Source organism: Lathyrus oleraceus, chromosome 1 (assembly GCF_024323335.1).
Source record: "Lathyrus oleraceus cultivar Zhongwan6 chromosome 1, CAAS_Psat_ZW6_1.0, whole genome shotgun sequence".
NCBI classification, from domain to species: domain Eukaryota; kingdom Viridiplantae; phylum Streptophyta; class Magnoliopsida; order Fabales; family Fabaceae; genus Lathyrus; species Lathyrus oleraceus.
This window is the reverse complement of record NC_066579.1, coordinates 432,572,502-432,594,858: the sequence shown is the minus strand read 5'-3', so window position 1 is coordinate 432,594,858 and position 22,357 is coordinate 432,572,502. Positions and strand designations below refer to the sequence as shown.

Below are 22,357 nucleotides of genomic sequence, written 5' to 3'. Positions count from 1 at the left end.
TATATTTATTGTTGATCCTCAAGGTTCTTACAAGTCTAGAGAATTTTATACCCATTGTATATTTACTCGACATATGCTATAAAAACCAGACTCTTGCAAAATCTTTACTCGAAATCGACTTAAATCTTTCAGCTTCAAGAACCTGCTCCAAAATTTTCATTCTGCAATGATCTTTCCTTGAACCTATAGATATCTTGAGTCTTAAGTTGTCTGAAGATTGAGAATAACTCTAACATTGTCTCTAAGCTTCCTTAAAATTCTACTAAAGAAATCTTAGAGATAATAACTTCCTTTTTTTCTAGTTGGACTTGTGAAAGACAGTTACAACCACAAACAACTAGCAATACCACTAAAATCTTAAAAGAAGTCATACAAAAAAAATGTTAATCACAAACATCCTCATCATAGATCTAACACCTCGCAGATGAAAGATTTGATTCATGCGAAAATGAATGAAGAAAGAGGTAGAAGATTAAAGATTTCGTTTGCAAGAACAATCAAAAGAAGATCCAAAACAATTTTGAAGTTTTGAGAGCAAAAGTGTGTTGTAAATCCTAGATCAATAATCGATTAATGTTTCTGTATGTTATGATACTTTATGAAGGTTTTGAGAGAGAAAGATTTTATAGGTGCTAGAGATCTAGCACAAAAATGAGTGAAAATGATGCTTCTTTCAAGTCATAAGAAAAATGTATAATTTGAGTCAAAAGACCAAATGATTCAAATCAAGAACAAAAAGGAGATTTAGAAAGACATTTTTTATTCGAGTTACAACATGTGTGATTCAAACCATATGATTCGAGTCATGAAACCTGTGATTCGAATCAAATGAACCAATAGCTTTTTCAAAAAAAAAACTCAATTTACCATGATTCAGATCAAGGCAAGTTTGTGATTCAAATCACATTAACATTGAAAAATTCTCAAAAGTTTATGTCTCATTTGATTCGAGTTGTGGGAGGTATGATTCGAATCGCACTCCTAGATCTAAAATATTTACAAATTTAAAAAGAGGTTTGAGATTCTAAACATGTCATGACTTGAATCAATCTCAAATATTATTCTTGATCCAAAAATACAATAGAATGACTTGAAGCATATTGCTCACACTTAAAAGTAATCAGTTTGATTTATGCATGCAAAAATACAGATAAAAAATTTAATTTTAAGATGTGCAATCAGTTATGAGACTCAATGAAATATAAATTAGAAAAAAAGCTTAAAAGACAAGCAATCAAAAGATAACCTAGGAGATAGAGGTAATGTCATTTCAACAATTCTCTCTTTTTAGGAGTAAAAGAAGAAAAAAGAGTTCTATCTCCGGCCATATATGTTTTGAACAACCACTACTAAGATATCATTTAGTGAAAAATGCATTACGAATTTAAGTTTTTATTTTAATTAACCAAATTATTTTGGTTCCTCTAATATTAGTGTAATGTATATAATTTTAAGAAGTCCAATTGGAATTGTGATCTTTATTTTTCTTATAGAAATAAGAAGAAGAAGAAATAGAAGAAGTATTTTTCATGTTATTCATGTTATTTCTCATGGTTCTTTCTTATAAAAAAACCAAACATTATGATATTTTTTACCACAATATAACTACTTTTGGGCATATTACATGAATAGGCCATATTCATATGGCAGATTATATTAAAATACTTAGCAATATTTAGGTGCATATCCTAAACTAACAGTATCATAGGTTTCTCTTTAATGACTAAGAATGAAATTCAAGTTGTATCTCCCTTTTTGTAAATCAATACTCATAAGTGTGTAATACAAACAATCAATTTCATATTAAAAAATAATACATTTTACACACTCAATTGATTTATCAAACTTTTTTATAAAAAGAAGGAGAGAGAAAATTGTGAATTAAAAGAACTCATTTTTCTTTAACATAATCTATTTCCTTTTACAAATTTTTATTTTCTTTTACAAGAGATATTATAACTGACTTAGAGAGATATACAATTTATTTTAAGTTGCTTGATTATTTTAACATAATCTATTTTTTATTTTAACATAATCTATTTTTTAAGATTGAAGAAGAGTTCGTATAAGATAAAATGAAAAATTAGATCTTTAATGTTGTTATCTTTGTGTTTTTCCGAGATTGATGTTGCTTTCTTCCTTTTTTTTTTTTTATTTGTCTGATAAGTCCATATAATTATTATATTATGTTATGTATATTTTATTTGTTTCTTGTTTTAGGTATTTTATACTTTTTAACTCTTTTTCTAGAGTAATTAAACGGTATGTGACCTTTATTTTTACACCGAAAGCATGTTGGCATGATGAAGTTTTTTTTTTCATTTAAATATTGAAAACTTTGGGGTTACTTCATATAAACTTAAAACTAATAAATTCATGTGTTCATCATTTCCAAGTTTTTGACTTAGTTGATTTTGAGTGCAGAATTTTTCTTCTTCATTTTCACTTATCCTTTTTAACTTTTCAACTTAGTCTTATATTTCTGTAATTTGTCTAATAAAGTAACTTAACTTATAAAAGATCAATTTTTAAATTCAAAAATCACAATGACTTTTTATTTCCAATTATAATTTATTATAATTTAGTTATCTAAGGACTTTATAAAATTTATATATTAATATCTAATTTTTTCCTTATTTCTTAATTGACATTTGTGTTGTGGATTTATGAAACTAGCTAAACACCAAAATAGTACAGAAAACTCTTGTGTGAATCCTATATCCACACTTTATGTTGACTAGGATGATCGATCATGTGCTGCAGTTCAGTTGAAGTAGTAATACAATCATTTTGCCGACATGAATGTCAATGACAAGTTGCTCCATAGACCGTGGACTTTTTGTAAACAGATATTAATTAGTGATATACTTTTTATATATTTTAAAAATTATTATTTTAAGAAACTGTATTTTAAAGGTATACCAAAAAAACTCAAAACTATGCATATAAAAAACTGTATGTAAAAACAACTTTAAATATTTTAAGAATTAACATATACTTTATATATATATTTTAATATTATACCATTAAGGAAAACGCTAGTATTTTTCTTTTTAAAATTTAAATTAAAATCGAGAATGGTATTTTTAGACAAAATTAAAACTTTATTCTTTTCATATAAACAACATTTAATGCTAGTTGACAAATTCAAAGGATTCTACCGACCATTCATATTAGGGCATGGCAATGTACTCCTAAATCTCTAACTTTCTTCCTTCTTTTTCATTTATCAAAAAGTGCATGAAAAGTAACTTTCTTCCTTCTTTTTCATTTATCAAAAAGTGCATGAAAATAGACTAGCCCAACTAATATAATCTTATTACATAATTTATTTCATGGTTAGATTTAACTCTTTTATTTTTTTATTTTTAAATAAAGAAACTAAGATTTTATTATAAATCTATTTATTAGTTAAAACAGCCCAACAGATAAATATTTAAAAAAGATTTTGAAGTCTCACAAAATATTCAAAAGATTTTCATGCTTTAGATTTTAGATTTAATTTTAAATCTATTAGCATTTTTATTAAATTTTCTCATTAAAACCGTTCTTATTGTTTTTGCATTTTATTTGTTGTGTTTATCATGATTTTCCTTCCTGTTAAAAATGGGTCAACAGGGAAACTTGCATCAATTATTATGTCTTGTGGCCAATGAAGTGTGAAATTACATTATATTATTAATGTTACACTGAATTTTAAGAATAATGAAATAAAATCAATTTTTTCTTTAAAAATATGACTGTTAAAAATGAAAGGAATAGTATTTTCCATTTTTAGTTAAAAATTGATACAATTGCTACATGCCCAATTAATATGATGGCGAAATCTACACCAGCATTTATTAACATCTCTATACTGAGAAAGTGTCAAAGTATGAAACTGATTGGAAATTTGATGCACATGAGCTTTTATAGTGCTGGCTTTTTTCTATAAAAAAAAAATATCATTTCGCTGGCTTTTTAGGCTGTATGATGCAAGCAGTGCCGGTCTTGAGAAATGCAAGATATTCCTTAGTTTAAGGTCTATAAATTAGGGGGTTCATTTTTTTATTAAAAAGCAAAATATATATTTAATGATATGTAAAAATAAATTATAAAATAGAAATAAATATGAATTTCTCATTGATCAAATAGTAAGAAATTGATTTTTAAACATGGTGGTAAAGATAGTGGGTTCAATCCTTGATATATTTATTTAATTAGTATTGCATAGTTTTTTTTATTATAATCATGATAAATGTTAGTAATGATGTAAAAAATTTAAAGATATATAAATATGAATTTCTCATTGATCAAGCGACAGAAGATTGATTTTTAAACATGGTAAATATTATGGGTTCAATCCTTGTTATACTTATTTAATTAGTATTGCATAGTTATTTTTTATTATTATGATAAATGTTAGTAATGATGCAAACTATTTAAAGATAAATAAAAAATATAAAAAATAAAATAAAATTAAAAATTTAATGTTCTTCACGTGTCGATGTCGTGTACGATGTTTGTGTCGTATACGATATTGAATGCGCGCATACCGCTGAGGCTCTTGCTGGTTTTGGAATGAGGTATTTGCGTGAATTATATAGAAGATTCTTGTATGCTTTTTCAAGAATCTTTAGCATAAAATCATTCTTTCTTTCCACTACGCCAAAAAGATTTTTTAACAGCGCATCTTAGACAGCGCTTTTAAAAGAAAGCGCTGTCTAAGGTTAAAATAAAAATAAAACACGGAAAATGTTCTAAAAAAATAATGAAAGCGCTGTCTAAGGGGGGGGGGGGTCTTAGACAGCGCTTTTAGAAAGCGCTGTCTAAGACCCCCCCTTAGACAGCGCTTTTAGAAAGCGCTTTTAAATATAGACCTTAGTCAGCGCTTTTGAGAAAGCGCTGTTTAAAGTCTTTCAATTAAAAAAAAATTAAAACCAAAAGCGCTGTCTAAGGTGGGGGTTTAGAAAGCGCTTTTGGAAAGCGCTGTCTAAGGCATATCTTAGAAAGCGCTTTCCACAAAAGCGCTGTCTAAGGTCTAATTAAAATTAAATTTCAGACTTCTATTTTCGTTCTCAGTTCTTTTTGTTTTCCCTCCAGAGAACCCACACACAAGCCGATTCGCCGTCATCCAGCTCTGCCAAAATCAGCAGCACCGCTGCATCTTTCTCGTTCTCTCTCCCTCTTCCTTTAGCTTCCTGTGTCAGGTAAACCTCATACACTCTCTTTCATGTGGTTTTGATGTTTCTTGAGTTAGCTATTCTTTTGGTATATGCTTTGATTTTGCAAACAAGGTGTTTGTTGAAATGTCACAATGAGTTTGGTTGTCTTGGTTTTTAGCTGAACATGTTTCTAATGATATTAACATACTTGCAAGTTGATATTATTTGTTGAGAATTCATGATTTCTTGTTACGATGAGTAAAAGTTCATATGAATAAGTTTGCCTTTAAGGTGGTTCAAGGATTGAGTTTGGTTGTCGTTTTCTGGTTTGGCTTGAGTTTTTATACTGTTCACACTGTTTGCGTTCATCAAGTTGTGTTTTACTACTACTGCGTTTTGGCAGCTGGGGGTTGTCGTTTTCACTTGCAACTGGTTTTTGACTTTTGTGCTGTTTTTCAACTGTGGCTTTTATACAGCTTTTCAAATTGCTTTTTACATTGCACTCAGTTTCCTCAATTGGATATGTCAATGGATCTAAATGGACATTGGTTATTTGAAATATGCAGTGTATATTGCTGTCAATTTGTGGGCAAATGTAAAATTTCTAAATATTAACATGAGTGGAAGCACTTCTGAAAAAGGCGTGTGTCTTTGTGATTATTATAAGTCGTGTTTGTGGAGGAGTCCTAAATATCATCAATATATGAGATATTTGGATTTATATTGATAATTTGCTAATTTTCTCGTTGTGTCATATATTGGGGGTCAGTCCTAAGACAAAGACACAATGATCAAATTTAAATTTGCGACTATTCACATCTCATGTAATTTTTACTTCCAATTTATGAAGCACGCACAGTGAGAAAATGTTGAGCTTCTCTTGTATTCAAAATCTAGAAATTTGGGTTTATAACTTCACTTTTTCTAAATTTATTTTTATTACATTAAAATTTAATAGGGTATCACTTTAAAATCTGTCATACCACAACTTTTGGATTCTAAAATATTGAATAGGTAGTTTTTTTTCTTTTTAACTGTGAAAGTGTTGTTCATCTCACTTTCATTCTAAAGGAACAAGATTTCTCCCATAAAATGATTGAACGAACTCTAATATAGTTATAGGTATAGTTATAGGTATATTGTAATAGAAAAAGTTTTATTCTTGTAATATAAAAAATGAAAGTGATGAGGTAATTAAAGTTGGTATATTGGCGTATCGGATACGTTATTGAAGTTTATATTAACATTGGTTATGTATAGGTTTTTGAAGTTTAAAATGAATTGAACTTTATAATTGTTAGGATATTCAAAGATACTACCTTAGTTATGTATTTTCGTCTGGATTAATTGTTTACTTTAATAAGTAGGAAAACCATGGATAAAACATGGATCTGTGCCGATCGAATGACCAAAGAGTACGAGAGTGGGGTTTTGGAATTCGTTAAGTATGCTGTTCAACACGCTGAAAACCCCAGACGAATGCATTGTCCTTGCTTGCGTTGTTGTTATATTGGTAAGGTTGACGCACATGGATTGAAATCGCATTTGCTGAGGCATGGAATTGATCAAAGTTATCAGTGTTGGATATTTCATGGTGAGAAAATTAACGAGAATGTTGAATCGAGTGGAAAAAGTAATACGACCTATGCTTCATACGACAAAGACACGGAAACATACGATTGTGATCGAGTTGAAGAGATTGTAGAAGCACTGGAAGAAGATCTTCATGATTGTCCTGAAATGTTTGAGAGGATGGTAAGCGATGCAGAGAAACCGTTGTACAAAGGTTGCACTAAATTCTCAAGACTTTCTGCGGTATTAAAGTTGTACAACTTAAAGGCGGGCAATGGATGGTCGGATAAAAGTTTCACAGAGTTGTTGGCCCTTATGAGAGAAATGCTACCGGATGATAATGTTCTTCCTAATCGAACCTATGAGGCAAAAAAAATGTTGTGCTCTATTGGCATGAGCTATGATAAGATACATGCTTGTCCTAACGATTGCGTTTTGTTTCGTAACGAATATGCAATGTTAACTGAGTGCCCTAAATGCGGTTTGTCTCGATATAAGAAAAGATTATCTCCCGCAAAAGTCTTATGGTATTTTCCGATAATTCCGAGATTTAGGCGCATGTTTCGTAGTGAAACCGATGCAAGACATCTTACTTGGCATGCAGATGAAAGAATTATTGATGGAAAGTATCGGCATCCGGCTGATTCACCACAGTGGTCGAAGATTGATAATGATTATCCTGAGTTTGGATCAGAAGCAAGAAACCTTCGATTGGCATTATCTACTGATGGAATGAACCCACATGGTCTTCAAAGTATCTCACATACCACATGGCCTGTGATTCTTATGATTTATAACCTACCTTCGTGGCTATGTATGAAGCGTAAGTACATGATGTTATCTATGTTAATCTCTGGGCCTAAACAACCAGGGAATGACATAGACGTATACTTGACACCTCTGATCGAAGATTTAAAGATTTTGTGGGAGAACGATGTGGAGGTTTATGATGGATATAGGAAAGAAAGTTTCAATTTGAGGGCGATGTTGTTTGGCACAATTAATGATTTTCCAGCATACGAGAATCTATCTGGGTATAGCATTAAAGGTCAACGTGCGTGTCCTGTTTGTGAAGACGGAACCGATACGATTCGATTGGAACTTTGCCAGAAGAATGTGTTTCTCGGTCATCGTAGATTCTTACATTCTAAACATCACTACCGTGGGTGGAGAAAAGCATTCAATGGAGACACCGAACATCGTAGAGCTCCACCCGCATTGTCAGGTGAACAAGTTTTTGAAAAGGTGAAAGATGTGCGTACTGAGTTTGGCAAGCCTTTTGCACATAAGATTGTGAAAGGTGGGTGGAAGAAAAGGTCGATATTTTTTGAATTGCCATATTGGAAGTCTTTGTACGTGAGACATTTTCTCGATGTTATGCATATTGAAAAAAACGTATTTGAAAGTGTTATCGGTACATTACTCAATATAAAAGGCAAGTCTAAGGATGGCCTTAAAGCAAGGGAGGACATGTTAAAAATGGGAATGAGAACTGAATTAGCACCCGTGAAGAAAGGAAGACGAACATATCTACCACCTGCTGCTTTTACTTTATCTAGAAAGGAGAAAAAAATTTTGTGTAAGTCTCTGAGTGAAGTTAAGGTTCCAGAAGGATACTCATCTGATATCAGAAGACTTGTTTCTATGAAAGACCTCAAGTTGAAGAATTTGAAGACACATGATTGCCATGTTATAATGGAACATTTTCTACCGATAGGTATACGTTCTATTTTGCCAGAAAAAGTAAGAAGTGCCATAACTAAATTGTGTTTTTTCTTTAGGTCAATTTGTAGTAAGGTGATCGATCCCGAGATCTTACCAACACTACAAAAAGAGATTGTAATTACCTTGTGTGAGCTTGAAATGTATTTTCCTCCGTCTTTTTTTGACATAATGGTTCATTTAGTTGTTCATCTTGTGAAAGAGACACAGTTGTGTGGACCAGCTTATATGAGATGGATGTACCCTGCTGAACGGTATATGAAAATATTAAAAGGGTACGTGAAATCCCGAAGTCGACCAGAGGGTTGTATTGTTGAACGATACATTGTTGAAGAAGCTGTTGAGTTTTGTACTGAATATTTGTCTAACGTTCAATCGATTGGACTCCCCAGAGCTCAGATTTTCGACAAAATGGAAGGTAAAAAATTAATTGGGAATAAAATTGTGACAATATCAAGGGATGAACGGGATCAAGTTCATTTGTATGTTCTGCACAATAATAATGAGGTTGAGCCATATGTTGAAATGCACAAGGATGTACTCCGAAGGTTAAATCCGAACAGAAATGAAAATTGGATAGTTATAGAGCACAATCAAAGTTTCATACAATGGTTGAAGGATCATATTTATTTGAAGCGTTCTTCAGATCCTTCTTCGGTAACAGAAATGTTGAGATGTTTGGCATATGGTCCAAGTTTGCATGTGTTTTCTCATAGCGCATATTCAATTAATGGATACACATTTTATACCAAAGAACAAGATGATAAGAGTACTATGCAAAATAGTGGTGTCACCGTGCTAGCTGAAGCAATGCATATATCAAGTATGAAGGACTTAAACCCCAAATATGCAAATTTGTCATATTTTGGAGTTATTGAGCACATTTGGGTGTTTGATTACGAGAAGTTTCAGATTCCCATCTTTGGTTGCAAGTGGGTGAATAGTAGTGGCATACGAATGGATAAGTCTGGATTTTTGCAAGTTGATCTTACTAGGGTGGGGTACAAAGATGAACCTTTTATTCTAGCATCTCAAGCTAAACAAGTGTTCTATGTGAATGACCCGAAGAGTACAAAATGGTCTATAGTGCTTTTCTCTAACAAAGTGACTGATGATAGCGGTGTCGATCAATGTGATATTGATGTTGAGAATGAGTCATGCATTAGACGGAATGAGTTGAATAGAAATGATGACGTTGAGGATCTTATATCGGATGAGTCATATATAAGAAACGATCATAATGAGGGAATTTGGATCAATTCATCCGTACGCATTGCTAAGAAACAAGTGATTAATATTCCAACAAAGAAAAGAAAGAGATGTTAGTGATTTGAGTCATATTTTTTTTTTCAATTGTTTTGATTATAAGTTATATGTGATAATGCATGATTTCATTATATTTTTGTTTTCAATTGCTTTGATTATAAGTTATATTTGATATTTGATGGTTTCCTTGGTTTATTACAGGTTAGACATGGCTGATGACCAACATGAGGAAGTTAGTAAAAAAGTATCCGCGGAAGAAGAAATTCGAAGAGGCATCACAGTAATGAGAAGGGTGGTCCAAGGAAGATCTCGAGGCATCATACTAGATGTCTATTGGAACAACCAGGGACAGCTTATAGAACCTAATGGGCATACCTTAACTAGTTTTATCGGTGCACTAGTAAGGAATGAAATTCCCATTACATGTGATGATTGGAGAAACAAAGAGCTGAATGAGTCCAAAGAAAAAATTTGGAGTGAGATAAAGGTACAATCATTTGGCCCTTAATTATACGGTATCAATTATGTTTTTTCAATTACCGATACTAACTATCAATCTGTATGTTTTTCTTAGCGATGTTTTAACATCTAAGAAGAAAGAAGAGGTTTTTGTATGAAATTGGCCGGAAAGCTTCTAAGAGGGTTTCAGACATTTTTATCATCCAAGTTCCTTAAGGATGCGGATGGTAATTTTGTGGATGCGGAGCTTCCTAAAAAATATGAAAGTTTGATATTGGCTGAAGAATGGGAAGCTTTCAAATCCAAAAGACAAGACCCGGTTTTCCAAAGAATAAGTGCTACAAATCGGGAAAGAGCATCAAGTCCCGCATATCCGTACCGAAAAGGACGTGTCGGATATGGACGCTTAGAACAATCCATGGTAAGTATTTATAAATTGCGATAACAAATTTGTTCATCATATATTAGTTTTATCTGATCAAATTGTATGACTTAATGTGTAGCTGCAGAAGGAGGAAAGTTCAGAAACATCTCTTCCTGCACATGTTTTATGGAAGGAAGCCCGTGTGGGCAAATCTGGAGTTCCTCAAGAAGAAGTTTTACACGTATACCAGAAATGTGTAAGTATAATATTTTTTCATTAATTGAATAACATTTTTATACACAAATATTTGACAAGTATACGGTATTCATCTGATTTTTCAGGAGGAGCTATCTCAGTCTTTATCTCCCGATGATACTAAGGGCATACTTAGTCGGACATTAGATGTCCCTGAGTATTCTGGTCGGGTGAGGGCATCTATTCATATCATTTTGAAAAGACTAAGGGCATCTAGTCATATCATTTTGAATGTTTTTAAATTTCATTATGTTAGCGTCGATATTTGATTTTTTTATCATTAGTATAAAATATATTGTTAATGTAGATATCAACGTAAAAATACTTTCTCTTCCATCTAATGTGGTGGTTTTCTCCCCTGATGACTTTGACATGGTTGTCTTAAATGAAACAAAAGATGTTCCAGTGGAGTTTTATGCACCATGGTATGTATAAATTAACTCGGTGTTTTGTAACCTTATGATATGATACTTTTTTCAATGTTTCTGAATCTTATTTTCTTGACAAATTTGTTATTGTACTTAGGTATGGTCCTTGCAAGGCTCTTGTTTATGTAAGAATATTATCTTGTATAAAACTTCTACCATAACTAATTTATAATCTTAATTTGGTAACTTTCCCTTATGATTAACTATATCAAGGTTGATCATAATATTGTTTATACTATTTATTTAGACTTGTGAAAAGGGTTTTGCAGTATTCAGGTTGGAGGAAGATTTAGTTATAGTTAATGTCGACGCTAATGAATACAAGAATTTGGTAGAGAAGTGAGTGCAGTAACATCTTTTTATTTGACGAATACAAGGTTGTTCTTTTTTTTTTTTAAATTGTATTTTTTATTAAGGGTCCATTTTTATTATTTGTCACGTGCCTCTAAAAAGTCAGGATCGGCTCTACCTGCAAGAATATCATTAACAATCCAATTAACAATATATTGTGAAAAAATCTATTTATTATCAACAAGGTGTCAAACTTAGTAACATGACACATTCAATAACTCTTCATTACACATCTCTATAACAAAATCCACCGTTGCATTAAAAGGTATTATCATATATATATCATATCTATAAAATTTAACATCAATCGAAAATTATTTGATATGTTAAAGAAAATGATCAAAATTAACAGTTATGTTAAAGTTTTGTAAGCCGTTAATTTTTATGCATTTCGTTGCCATTTCTAACAACAGTTGAAAGAACATTTCAGTGGTGAGAGATGAACATTTCTATAAGAGATGAACATTTTAGTGGTGAGTTACGTACCTTAAACATGATGATGAAGCTTCAACGAATTTTGAAAAGAGATTATGTTCGAGTTAGTGTTGGAATAGTTGACGTTGAAAAGAGTCTATCTTCGAGTTTTGATGAAAATCGCCTAGGATTTTTTGGAAGAGAATGACGGTGAATTTAGAATGTTTGTTAATATGTAAATGAAAAGTTAGAGTCTAGTTCTATGAAGTATTCATGGAAAAGATCAAACACGTCGATTTTTAGGAAAAACGGAGAGAACACATCAATTAAAAATAAAAAATATATATAAATGCCTCAAATAGCGTCATATTCTAAGAATTTATTTAAATTAACTATCCCGTCGATATTAAGATGCAATTGAGGTAATAGATTAATTAATAATTAAAAATAATATAAAAATATATATTTTAAAAAATTGATGCAAAGGTATTACCCCTTGATTGGCCAATATCACCGAGAGTAATACAAAAAAAAATTAATAATAAAAAAAAGAAAAAGGGAAAGACTCCATGTGACCCTAAAACAATTAAAAAACCATAAAATATAATATTTGGAATTCGAAGCGAGCTTCATCGTAATTATATTTATTCGGTTTAGATAATAATTGAAAGTATATATTGTATATATTTTTTAAGAAATGATGGCGCTACAGAGACATATACCTCAATTATTGGTGAGTCGAAGTGAAAGGTTTATCATAAAAAATATTATTTATAATAGAGATAGCAGTTAAAATAATTCTCATGTCTATTAGCCATTACTTATCTTCATTAAATAATCTTGAGAAATGATATTCCTACACTAAAATCTACACCTACACCCGTATTTCATTGTTCACTGATACGGTGAACGGTGAAATATTATAATAATATATATTTTTAAAAATAGAATATTAAAAAATATTATTTTTTTATTTTTTTAATTTTTAAATTAAATGATATTGATATAAAATTGTGTGATTAACCAATTTTATAATTTTATTAACCAACTTTTTATATTGTATTAACCAACTTTGATGATTGCTCAAAATTTGTTTGGACAACTGAACGTTTATTAACCAACTTCATAATTTTATTAACCAACTTTTTACTTTTTATTAGTCAACTTTGGTGTCTTAGTAAAAATTATTTTTAATATCTTGACGTGTATTAACCAACTTCGTCATTTTATTAACCAACTTTTTACATTTTATTAATTAACTTTATTTCATTACTTTAAAGGTATTGTTCACGATTACTGTTTATATACTGATGTTCACGTACGGTTCATAATTATTATTTTTTTATTTTAAAAAAACACTGTTCACCGTATAATGTATACGGTGTATGTATTTTATGTAAAAAATAGTGTATGAATAGCATAACTGAATAATCTACTACACTCTAATTCTGTATTCTAGTTCAACTTTTTTAACATGAAATTCCTAACAACTAATAATTTCAAATTTTCAAATTCGTTAACACTTAGAATAAAACTTAATTATAGATCCTATCTAATTTCTTTTAGTGTTTCCAGGAATACAAATTGCAATAATAATTTCACAACGAAAAAAGAGAAACAAATAGTATACGCGTAAATTTAATGCTAGCTTTTTCCTAGCAAAATATCTTCAACTGTACCTAAAAGCCTTAAAGCTTTAGCCCATATCTCTTCCTCTTCGATCACTACATATATAGCTTTCCTCATTTCACATTTTGATCATCCAATCCATCTTTCTCATTCATACTCTCTCACACTCCATTTTCCATAACAATTACTTTCCCCAAATTTTCTAGCTTCAATGACACACAACACACTCTCTATAATGAATACATGGATAGTATTAGTGGCGTTAGTTTTGAGTTATGGAATTGGAAATTATGCACAACAACAAGTACCTTGCTATTTCATATTTGGAGACTCTTTGGTTGATAATGGTAACAACAACCAGCTGACTTCTATAGCTAAAGCTAATTACGCTCCTTATGGAATTGACTTTCCTGCCGGACCAACTGGAAGATTTTCTAATGGCAAAACTTCTGTTGATGTAATTGGTGAGTCAGATTCTGCTTTTTTATTTGGTGAATAACTGAATATGCATGAAATGCAAGTAAATAATTGTCTTGTCTAACAGCTGAGCAATTGGGATTCAACGGTTACATATCTTCTTATGCATCCGCTAGAGGCCGAGACATACTCAGAGGAGTCAATTATGCTTCCGCAGCTGCTGGAATTAGAGAGGAAACTGGACAACAATTGGTACCTATTTTTCATTCTAATCTCACATTTTTTTTAATCATTTTTCTAACAACATTGTTTCTAATTTGTAGGGACAAAGAATTAGTTTTAGAGGTCAAGTGGTAAATTACCAAAGGACAGTGTCTCAGTTAGTAAATAATTTTGGAGATGAGACTACAACTGCAAATTATCTAAGCAAATGCATTTATACAATTGGATTGGGAAGTAATGATTACCTTAACAACTATTTCATGCCTCAAATCTATTCTAGCAGTAGACAATTCACGCCACAACAGTATGCTGATGTTCTTCTTCAAGCATATGCTCAACAGCTCAGGGTTAGTTACTCCCTTGTTTTCTTTTTCGTTGTGTAGTAATAATATGCTCAACTTTTGTGTTTGTGATTCAGATTCTATATAACTACGGAGCAAGAAAAATGGCATTATTTGGAGTTGGTCAAATAGGTTGCAGTCCAAGTGAATTGGCTCAAAACAGCCCTGATGGTAGAACATGTGTTGCTAGAATCAATTCTGCAAATCAATTATTCAACAATGGATTAAAATCTCTTGTTGATCAATTCAATAACCAATTTCCTAATGCAAGATTCATCTATGTAAATGTTTATGGTATCTTTGGAGACATCATAAACAACCCATCAGCCTATGGCTTCAGAGTAACAAATGCTGGATGTTGTGGTGTGGGAAGGAACAATGGTCAAATTACATGTCTGCCCCTACAACCTGCATGTAGGGATAGAAATGGTTACTTGTTTTGGGATGCATTTCATCCAACAGAAGCTGGAAACACAGTTATTGGTAAAAGAGCTTACAATGCTCAATCTGCATCCGATGCTTACCCTTTTGATATCAATCACTTGGCACAAATCTAATCAATGTTTTGTGGTGCCACAAATAATGTGTTGTTCATTTGATGACGTCAAATAGGCGTTTTATTTTTCCTATTTTTCTTGTGTGACAAGTTATGTGTAATTTGTCTAATACAACTTTTGTATTACTTGCATTTTGTCGGAAATAGAAGGTTCCAATTCAAGAATACTATGCAAAACCAACAGTAACTGCCTCAATTAAATAAAAATAGAAATATGTTATACTTTTAGATTTTTCCAAAAAATTTTAAACAACTAATAGTTCTTAGATAAGAACCACTTGTCTGTTTGTATGATTTTTTTTATCAATGAGAATAATACTCACCCATCTCTTCACATGAAACATCTATAGTATCAACAATAAAACCCTTTAAATCATCCTTGTCAATCTTAACCACCGCAATCTTATGATATAAATCTGAGTACTTCTATAGAATTTGAAGATCGAATCAACTTATATGACTCCATTTGAGTGCTTCGGTAGAATTTGAAGATCTAATTAAATTATATGACTCCAGCAAATTAGCAAATAAAGAAACGCAAACAATAAAATATGGAGTAGGAAAGAAATGGAAGAAATCACCATACTCCATAAATGATAAGATCAATGTAGAATCACCACAAGAATAAAAGATTTTTGATAAGATTCAAGTTTATTTCAAAGAAAAACCGTAGAGAGGATTTCTTCAGACTAACACAAAGTGTTATTTTTCTATTTCCAAAATTACCAAATCAAATACAAATAAAAGACATATATATAATGTAAAATAAAAATACGTGGTGCCTAACATGCACACAACTAAAGTTATGGTGCCTAAGATAACAAGTTTTTATGTTAGATCAAATTCTCAAAGTCCCTATAATATTCCTCCACATTCTTGAAACCTTACTTCATCCTTTGGAATTTTTGATCCAGATCCCTTTGATAATGGTACATATCTTTTTCTCAAAATTGCATTTAATTCATCCCAATCATCAAGTTGCCTAGCACCACATCTCCTTCTCTCCTTCTCTCCTTGACATTTTGGTCCCAACAAAGTAAGGCGTGATCCTTATATTCCAAGGTAACTTAACTCTTTTTTCTTATCTAATGTGGCGAGCTTCAAACAATTGGTCTATCTTAAGCTCCCAATCAAGATACACTACTACGAAAAACACATGTCGTACCCCAAAGTTTGTCCACCCTTCACATGTTTTCTAGCACCATTTTATTTCAAATAAATGAAATGACACACTTGATAAAAGAGCACATGTAAGGAATGCAAGCATAAGGTCATGAGTTCAAATCTTATATTTTCCATCTTTTTTTTTTGTATTTTTCCCTTTTTATTTGCTTTTAACTTTATCGCTATTTTGTTTTCAAAATTACAAAAAAAAAATCACAAAAATTTTATTTTTATGTTTTATTATTAATTTTTATTTTTTTGTTATTATGCATTTTTAAAAAAATATATTAATTTTTCATTAAAACCATGATTTTACGCATAAAATAATAAAAATATTTTATTTTAAATGCAGTTTATTTATTAGATTTAATTAAATTAATTTCGTTCTAATTAATATGATACTATTTTAATTTAAGTTTTAATCAATTTGGTTACTAAAAATATAAAAAAAAAAATCTTTATAGTACTAGTATATTGTTATTATTAGAGAAAAAAATTGCATATTTATTTATTTTTATTTTTCATTTTTTATTATTATCAAATTTTTCACTTTTTTATCTTTATTTTTATTTTTATTTTTATTTTATTTTTAAAATCCCAAAATTAATTTTAAAAAAAAGAAAAAAAAAATCCAAAAGTTGATAAAATTGGAATCGTTCTATTAAATTCCTAATAAACCAAGAAAATCAAAAAAAATATATGTATATATTATTACTTTTAATACTATTATTTATTTTCAAAAGATTTTGTTATTAAGTTAATTATTATCAATTTAGTGATTGATTAATAGGTATTAATTTGCATTATTATTATTGTTAATAAAAAGATCCCAAAATCTCAAATACTCCAAATTTAGTACACGATTTCAAGTATATGATTTTAATCCAAAACTAGAACAAATCTTATCACATATATCTCAATATATCACATGGTTTACATTCTAAAAAAAACATATCCCAAATTTAAACCAAAATCAAGTCATTCAAAGGCTTTCCAAACCAAACTAGAATAAAATTATGAATCATTATAAATTATTATAGAATTCATTCTTATGTTATTATTATTATTAGAGGTCCCAATACTTCCAAAAAAAGTGTTATCATCAAATAGAATAGATTTATATGACGTTTAAAATTGAATTTCAAGTCGTAAAATGTTTTTTTATAGAGTGTTTTACATTTTATTTACCATAATAATAAATTAATAATATTATACTTTTATTGTATTAATTTATAATATCGTTTACAAATTATTTAATTAATGATCGTTGTACATCGAAAAAAAAATGTATTAGAATTAAGATATAAATAAATTTAAATTTTTAATAAAATTCATATAACAATAAGAACATTTATAATAAACCTTAACTCTAAATTTTAAATATTACTAAAAAAATAGTTTTTTTATAGATTTTGTTGTCATGCATAATTTATATACGAGACAAAGACAAATATATATTTGATACATATTGATAAGTTAAAATTAATATTTTTTAATAAAAATAAAAATAATATAATTAATAAAATGTTTCCATTATTATAAAAAAGTTCTTTTTACTATTATTAAATTCGCTAGTTATTATCATTATAAAAATAAACCCCTAAAATACATATTATTATTATCATTACTCCAAAATTAAAGTGAAATTCCCAAATTTCCAAATCTAAGAATATGTTTCCTGAATATCCCAATCTCCATCAAAATTCATATCCCAATTTTCAAGTTTATAATAAGCTCAAAATAAATAAAAAAATTGAATCTCTTTTAATCCAATTCAAACTCATTTAATTGCTTCCCTAATTCAAAGTGGGAAAGAATGTCAAAACAATTAACACTATTTAATTCCAATTCTCTTATAAATTGGATTAAAATTCACCATAAAAGGGGGAAAGACAGAGAACGATAATTCACAAGATACATATCATAAAATTTCTTTCGGCACCTATTCGCAAAAGGGGAAGATCAGTTCAAAGACAAAAGAAAAAGGAAGAAGGAAAAGATCGAATCAAACACATAAGAAGGGAGTTCAAAAACTTAATAATTTGGTTCACCGGGATAGACATCGATCCCGTAGGTTGGTTCTTTTTTTCACACCTTAATATACATATTTTGTTATTATAATTGCTTCGAAACTTTGTTTAACATTTTTTATGAATTAAGTATATTTGTATATAACTTACATTAGTTTTTATAATTATTTCAACTAATTATTAAAATGTGTGAAAGTTTGAAAAGCCTTGTATTGTATCTATAAGGAATACCAAATCATACCCCAGTAGGCAAGACTCGGTTTGTACGCACTATGTACCTGACAAGATATTTTTTCATTTTTTAATCGTAAATAATATAAAGTTATATGGATGATTATGGGATAGAAATTTGGGATAAAAAAATTAGAGATAAGGGATATAATACTTGAGTTGGTATAATTACAAATAATTAATTTGGATAATTTTAGGGATAATATGGGATAATTTTATGGGATAAAACCTCATGGTTTTAAGGATAAAAATTTAAATAATTAGAGATAAGGGATATAACACTTTGGTTAAGGTTATGAGATAAAACCCTTGGATTTTAAGGGATAAAAATTTATGGGATAAAATTATGAGATAATTTTAGGGATAATATGAGATAAAATTGTGGGATATATTTTTAGGATTTTACGGATAAATAATCAAGAATATGATATTTTGTTATTTTATAATCATCGAATATTGTTATGGGTTTATTTTCTAAAACTAAAATATTCATCATATTTTGGTAAATTAACTAAGGGATAAAATCAGGATAAGGGATATGTTAAATTGCATCTTATTTAATTTAATTTTCTTAATCAAATTAAATTTTTACAATTTGAATAAGGGATAATAATGGATAAAAACAAGGGATACAAATATGGGATAAAACATTGTCTAAAAGTCTAGGATTTTCAAGGAATAAAATCGGGGATAAAATCGGGATAAAGGGTTATGTCTAATATCTAATTATGACTCCTAAATTATTTTCTTAAATAAATTAAAATACTATTTTTGCATGGGATAAAAGGGATAAAATCAATTTGAACTCACTTCAAATCGTAAGACCTCTACCCTAGTGTATTGAGGCACTTTTCAAAATCAATTACTTCTCCGTCCCCGAGGCGTGAAAAATTTCAAGGGATAAAAACAACCAACCAAACAACATTTTCAAGAAGAACTACGGTACTCTGATCGCTCGCCTAATGCGAAGGTACGTAGGCATAGAGTTGTAAACTCTAGCGAGTACAATTATGAAAAATATTTTTGGGTCTCTCGTCCATTTAAAAGTAATACCTTCTGTAAATAAATAAATAATAAATAATAAATAAATATTAAAGCAAACACTTTAGAAACAACACTAGCCCTAGAATTGTAGGAGGATTCCATTGAATACAATGGAGGTAAGAGGTGCATAACACCTTCCCCTTACTTAACTGACTCCCAAACCTAGTCTCTTACTCTTAACTATTAGGTTTTAGCATTATTTCCCTGTTCCTTAGGAACAAATAAAGGATGGTGGCGACTCTGTCATTTTTCCAGCCACGACAACACATATCACAACAGTTGGCAAAATGATACCATCACGTTGAACCTATCATTGTGAGGTAAGGTGTAATTATATGTATGATGCTTTCCACCACGGTCGTGCAACCGTGATTGTATTTATATAGCGCGCTACCTATCACAATAGTTACTTTAAATAATCGTTGTTATATTGTTTAATGCATAATATTTAACAACGGTTATATTAAACAATTGTTGTGATATATACACCTGAGTTTATTATAAATTATGTGGAATGTTTATTTCTCTAATGCTCACTAAACATATAACCTTTCAATTTGCACTAGAACATTATAATATGACAAATTATGTTATATTAGAAGAACAAGTTCACGTTTAATGCTTGACAAGAGTTCTTCAACTCCTTATCCGCATTTTTCTCTTTAAAAGTTAGAATTTGGTTTGTGATTGTAGTTCTTCAACCACCTTTCTCTCCGTCTCTAATTTTATTTGTAAAGTAAATGATATTTTGCAAACAAACTTAGAGATGGAGAGAGGGGTGGATGAAGAACTACAATCAATACACCAAGTTGTAACTGTCAAAGAACAACATGCAGATAACGTTGTGAAGAATTCTTGTCAAGAATTGAATGTGTACTTGTTTTCTAATTCAACTTTATCTATCATATTATAATTTTCTTATGTAGTTTGAAAAGTTATATATTCTGTAAGGGATTTGAAAAACACTCAAACCACATAATATATAATAAATTCATCTTTTAAACAAATGTTAACAACAACATTCATAAAAAATATTCAACAACAAACCATAAACAAAAATCATGATACAACAAACATATCAAGTAATAGAATACTTCAGAAATGTATCATACGTGTTCCATAATGGCGTGTCCATAATGAAGTAAGGATGAATCTAAAGTTAGAGCCGCAAACTTGTGTCTATCTCGAATGGATGTCATTCTGGATCTTTGACACAAGTTTACAACACGATCTTTGGCTTCGTTCTCTTTATTGAAATAATCATCCTTACATGTAAGTCAAAACAAACAGAAAGTTCAAACATTATAAAACAAGCTATTGAAACAGATTTTGAAAAAAAAAACTATAGTGAAAACGAACCTGTAAATACCCATTGACTAAGATTTGATGTTATGTTTTCGTTTTGGGGTTTCCATATGAGAGAGACGAGTGAAAGAGTTGTTAGGGTTTTGTTTTGAGAGAGACGAGTGAAAGAGTTGTTAGGGTTTTGTTTTGAGAGAGACTGTTGTTATGTACTCAAGCGAGACATAATTTCGCTTATATATAAATAAGTAGCATATTTCACCATGGTTGAAATCAAAAATCATGGTGGTATACAAGGTCAATCACAATATTATCATGATAAATAGCCAAATTGTTGGTGTTGGGATTCGAACCATTTCACTCCATGTATATTTTACCATGGTTGTTCTAGATGACCGTTGTTACATCTCCTTTAGTAAATAAAATAAAAAAGCGCCCAAATATAAACTATTATTACGGTTAAAACAATGACCGTTGTAAAATTGGTGTTACGAAAGTTCTGTTTTGTATTAGTGATATGCTTCTGGGTTTACCATGAAATGAAGGAAACTTAATCTTGCCACTTTCATACGTAACATTATGTATTTAATTCCTCTTTGTATTTTCATGATAATCTATGTGGTTCCTTTCATGATTCATACGATGTCTTCTCTCATAATAAGCTTCATGCACTCTCACATGTCCTCTTTGTCATCCACTTTCCTTGATTGCATGATTATTCTCATCTTCATTAGAATTCCATGATATGTTTCCTTCTAACCTCTATGTTTCCTTCTCTCACCATCATATTTATGTCTCATTTCACCCTCATTTTCAAAATCATCTTCATTTTGAGAAGATCTTCCATGATATGGTCTCACATCTTTTTGATTCACAAGCTCTTATCTCAAGGAATTCATTTGAGTTCTCAACAGTTTTGTAATATTCCACAAGAGAAGCGGTTCTAGGGGAAGGTGTGTTTAGTTCACTTTCACTCATGATTTCAACCACAACAATTCAACAAGTGTCACAATGATCAAATAAATAACAAGAACAATATAATAATAATATAAAATAATAACAAAAGAAATACCTTAACACTCACTAAGTGTTTACACTAAAGAAATATATCACTTGTTTATATCACTCAATAATGACTTTTTTTATAATATTCACTCTTGCCTTTTTCCACTTCATAATGCAACTCTTTAAGTTCTTAATATAATCAAACAAATCTCAATAAAATTTGTGGCAAACCTCTAACAAATGTGACAAAACACAAATGAAAGTTATCATGCAAGAGGTCAAACAATACAAGGGAAAGAAAGTGGTCTAGAGTCTTCTATTCCCTTTCCCGACTATTAGGATACGAGTTGTCTTACTCGACTATCCGAGTAATCATCATCCAACCAAAAATATCTTAACACATCAAATCTATATGTCCTTGCCCCCGTGCGATCGAAACCA

General features: G+C 30.0%; 1 protein-coding gene across 1 annotated transcript; it reads left to right on the top strand.

Annotated features, from left to right (window-relative positions):
- Positions 1 to 13,686: 13,686 nt before the first annotated feature.
- LOC127080145 (GDSL esterase/lipase At1g29670) lies at positions 13,687 to 15,307 on the top strand. The gene is made up of 4 exons (XM_051020480.1): positions 13,687 to 14,068; positions 14,149 to 14,273; positions 14,345 to 14,590; positions 14,662 to 15,307. The coding sequence occupies exons 1-4, from the start codon at positions 13,816 to 13,818 to the stop codon at positions 15,139 to 15,141; spliced, it is 1,104 nt and encodes a 367-aa protein (XP_050876437.1). The 5' UTR covers positions 13,687 to 13,815; the 3' UTR covers positions 15,142 to 15,307.
- The last annotated feature ends 7,050 nt before the right edge of the window (positions 15,308 to 22,357 follow it).

Excerpts from the sequence above, each read along its gene's own strand:
- LOC127080145 (XM_051020480.1), top strand. The coding sequence starts at position 13,816 with ATGACACACAACACACTCTCTATAATGAATACATGGATAGTATTAGTG. Across the intron at positions 14,274-14,344 it reads AGGAAACTGGACAACAATTG|GGACAAAGAATTAGTTTTAG; the intron begins GTACCTATTTTT and ends TCTAATTTGTAG. Across the intron at positions 14,591-14,661 it reads CATATGCTCAACAGCTCAGG|ATTCTATATAACTACGGAGC; the intron begins GTTAGTTACTCC and ends TTTGTGATTCAG.